This window comes from Apis dorsata, unplaced genomic scaffold (genome assembly GCF_000469605.1).
Source record: "Apis dorsata unplaced genomic scaffold, Apis dorsata 1.3 scaffold_33, whole genome shotgun sequence".
NCBI lineage: Eukaryota > Metazoa > Arthropoda > Insecta > Hymenoptera > Apidae > Apis > Apis dorsata.
In genome coordinates this window covers 98,254-102,018 of record NW_006263335.1, presented here as the reverse complement: position 1 = coordinate 102,018, position 3,765 = coordinate 98,254, and the positions used below count along the sequence as shown (strand labels likewise).

The window sequence follows — 3,765 nt, the reverse complement described above, 5'->3', positions numbered from 1 at the left end:
AAGAGGGAAAAGAGGAAAAATTGTTGAAAAGTTTCGTATAAACATTCATCATTCGAAAATTTCCCTACACGTGCGAAATATTCATCAACATTTCTTATCGATTTATTTTACGATAATAAAAAAAGGGAAAAGAGAAAAAATTGTTGAAAAGTTTCGTATAAACATTCATCATTCGAAAATTTCCTTACACGTGCGAAATATTCATCAACAAATTTTTTATCGATTTATTTTACGATAATAAAAAGAGGGAAAAGAGGAAAAATTGTTGAAAAGTTTCGTATAAACATTCATCATTCGAAAATTTCTCTACACGTGCCAAATATTCATCAACATTTTTTATCGATTTGTTTTACGATAATAAAAAGAGGAAAATTGTTGAAAAGTCTCGTACAAATATCCATCATTCGAAAATTTCCCTTTTTATCGATTTGTTCTACGATAATAAAAAGAAGGAAAAGAAAAGAAAAATTGTTGAAAAGTTTCGTATAAACATCCATCATTCGAAAATTTCGTGCAAAATATCAACATTTTCTATTTTCTAATTCATTTTCTAATTCATCAACATTTTTTATCGATAATAAAAAGAGGGAAAAGAAAAGAAAGGAAAAATTGTTGAAATTTTCTCTCTCTCTCCTCGTAAGAAAATTCCTTCTAAGAAGAAGCATTCGTAGCCGCAAAGAGCATCCTGTTCCCCGTCCAATCGTCCTTTGTGCGACGTCGAGATCGAGACGACGAGGGTGGCGACGGTGCTGTGTTTACTCGAGCGAACGGATGTAAAATCTCGCCTTCTTCCCTCCTCCTTGGAAGGAGAGAACGTAGAAGCCCTGGTTTCCCGCGCGTTCATCAGAGTGGAGGAAGAGCCCTCAAAAAGGGCTAATATACGTCCCTACGTAGAGACAATCGGCCACTTTCCTCCGTGAAAATTCCCCTCCTCTGATAAAAGTATTCCCGTTAGAAGAGATAACGCGGGGTGAACGATGAAAGCGCACGAATACCGTGTATTAAAATTTTTAATCTCAAGTTTCCATCTCAACCATCTTTTTCCTTTCTCTCGAGAAATTTTAGAACAGAGAATTTCCATACGTCTCGATCGATAAAGAAGATCGCAGTCGTTAATTTAATATTTGTTAATTTAATATTCGTTAATTTAATATTTGTGCATGTATATACAAGATTGTAAGAATTGATCAATCAATAAAACTGGTAGAATTGATCAATCAATAAAACTGAAAATCAAGGTGACGGGTACCTCGATTAACCGGTGCGGTTAGTTAATTCCGCGAAAGAGGAGGCGAAGGAGATCCTCCTTTCTTAGGGAGAAGGTAAGCTGGCGCAATAAAACGTGGTGGCAGACGGATCACCCGAGCTTATTGAAAGGATATTTCATGCGGACGAGTTCTCCTACCGGAGTTCTTATCCATGAATTTCCCGGGAGAGAGGGGAGAGAGGAGTGTAGAAATCTTTCTCTCTCCTTCGCCCGTTTCCACCGAGCCGAAGCAAAAGAAGAAGAACTTGGCTCGTCGAAACTCCCTTGGGTAACTCTTGAGATATGCGATGCGAGCATATTGCCCTCTAATCGCATCGCAAATTTTCTTTTTTTTTTTTTTCTTTGGATTCGTCTGTGAAATTAGGATAGGTGGAGAGGGGGAGGAAAAATTGAAAAATCGAACGGATTTGCGCGCTTTTTAACGGTTCAACGATTGGAAATTTGCATTTTTAAAGGTTCGTTATCCGAAAACGAAATTCGATATATTTGTTCCGATCTCCGTTCCGATTTACGGTAATTTACGATCCCCCCGGCGATTTTATTCATCGACGATCATCGATGTGTACGCTCGTTGTGTTTACATCGCTCCTCGCGATAATATTTCGCCGATAATAAATTGATTTTCGCCCGTTTATTCACAATTTCAATTTTCGAGCGTGGAAAAATGTTAAAATGTGAAAATGTGATGAAGAGGAAAGAAAAATTCGTAGTTAAAAAAGTGGAGAGAAAGAGATGGTGTATAAAATTCTGTTTATACACTTACTGCGACTCTTGTATTCGAGCTTTGCTGTTGCGAATGTACAGGGCGCTCGCCACGCTCCCCACCACTAGTATCAAGGCGCACGCACATGTCGCAGCGACGTATAGCGCTCCAGCGCCACTCAGAGGTCCTGGCTCCAAACGTACGGAATCGTTCCTCGGAGGCGCTTGCACTCCTGCGACAGAAACAAAATTATAACAATTTTCTCCCCGTTTTCGTCGAAAACGAACGGCACGGTACATCGTCTCTGTTATAAAGAAAAGATATATTTATTTTCTCGTCGATTTTCCCAGAAATTAGAAGCAAAAAGAGAAATTAAAGTTATTCGAAGAAGGAATTTTTCTTTTTCTCCAAATAAATTAAAAAATCCGACGCATCGACGAAACGAAAACGAAATTACTTTTCTAGAAAGAGGAATTTTTCGTTATATAAGAACATCGTTCTACGACGAATTAAAAAGAAAAAAAAGGAAAAATTGCCTCGAATCGACTAGTCAAGAGCTCTTCTCGTGTACAACAAACGAGAGAGCGGCTTTTATCGATGAACCGATTAAACGAAATTTATATTCTCTCTGTGTGCGCGCGCGTATCGGCGGTAAACGACGATGTCAGAGAAACGTTTGGTTCATTGAAATTTCGTTCAAAGATTCATAGATCGCGCGAAGAGTTGACGCGTGCTGTCGATAGCAGCACGCCACTCGAGCGATGACTTCGACATCGTTCAATAACGCAGAAACACGATCATTAACATAGATTCGTGGGGGGAGGGGAGGGATTTAACGAGGGGGACTTCTGTATCGGCGTAAAATAATTGTGTTACATCCACAAAGCTTGTCGAAGCCGCATTACGCTATCGACAATCCATTTTGTCGATTGAACCGTTTTCCCGCTTCGGCGTGTATCGAGCCTAGCGATGGGATCGAGCCCGACTCGAGTATTCGAACAATTTTCGAGCGAAAGATTCGAAAGATTCGCGGCGTTTTAAATTTAAACCTAAATCTAAAAGAGGGGAAAAAAGAATACCTTCGTCGAAACAACAGCGAAAGTAAGTAATAATAATGTTCGCTTCGTAAAGTTAAAATCTAAACCTCGTCCAAGATTTCTAAATCTCCTTTTCTTTAAATCTTAGAAAAAAAATAGAAGATTATACATTCCTATGTCGAAGATCTCTGATCCGTGAACTCGCGATACGCTTAATCCCATCGCTGGACGGCAGACAGCAGGTGAGAGATTTAACCGATTTAACCATCGAATCGTTGACACGCTGATCGATCGTTCGTTTACATGTATCGAGTCACGATCGAATAAACGAGCAACCACGGGACAGAGAGAAAGATATATATATATATATATAGAGAGAGAGTTAGTTTAAAGGCGATATTCGAAGGAGAAGGAAGGAAAATCTCTTTGAACATTCTGGCTGTTCGCGCTGTCGTCCACTACAAACGACGAGCTTTGCACAAAGCTCCTCCACGTAGTCATTCTTCGAACCTCTTTGGATTTCCTTTCACGTTCGTTTCCTCTTTCCGCCCTACATAACTCTTTGCTGCTGCCTCCTTTGTCGATCCTCTCCCCCGCGGATTTCGCGCGATAAACAAAAATGGAAACCTTACCATTCTCTAACCTTACCATTTTCCATCCGTTTCTAACCGATTGATAATTGTTTTCTAACCGATACAGACATGGACGAGTGAATTCTCCCTTAGTTCCAAATTGATAAAATTCCATTCCCCTCTCCC

At 39.7% G+C, this 3,765-nt stretch overlaps 1 protein-coding gene across 4 annotated transcripts in view; it reads right to left on the bottom strand.

Moving 5' to 3' along the window:
* The window catches only part of LOC102679681 (tyrosine-protein kinase Drl-like), a 105,937-nt gene that overhangs the window by 14,929 nt on the left and 87,243 nt on the right, over window positions 1-3,765 (bottom strand). For all 4 annotated transcript variants that reach the window (XM_006608293.2, XM_006608296.2, XM_006608294.2 and 1 more), the window contains one exon: window positions 2,031-2,202. In XM_006608293.2, coding sequence (XP_006608356.1) covers window positions 2,031-2,202 — 172 coding nt within the window. The remainder of the gene's footprint in view (window positions 1-2,030; window positions 2,203-3,765) is intronic.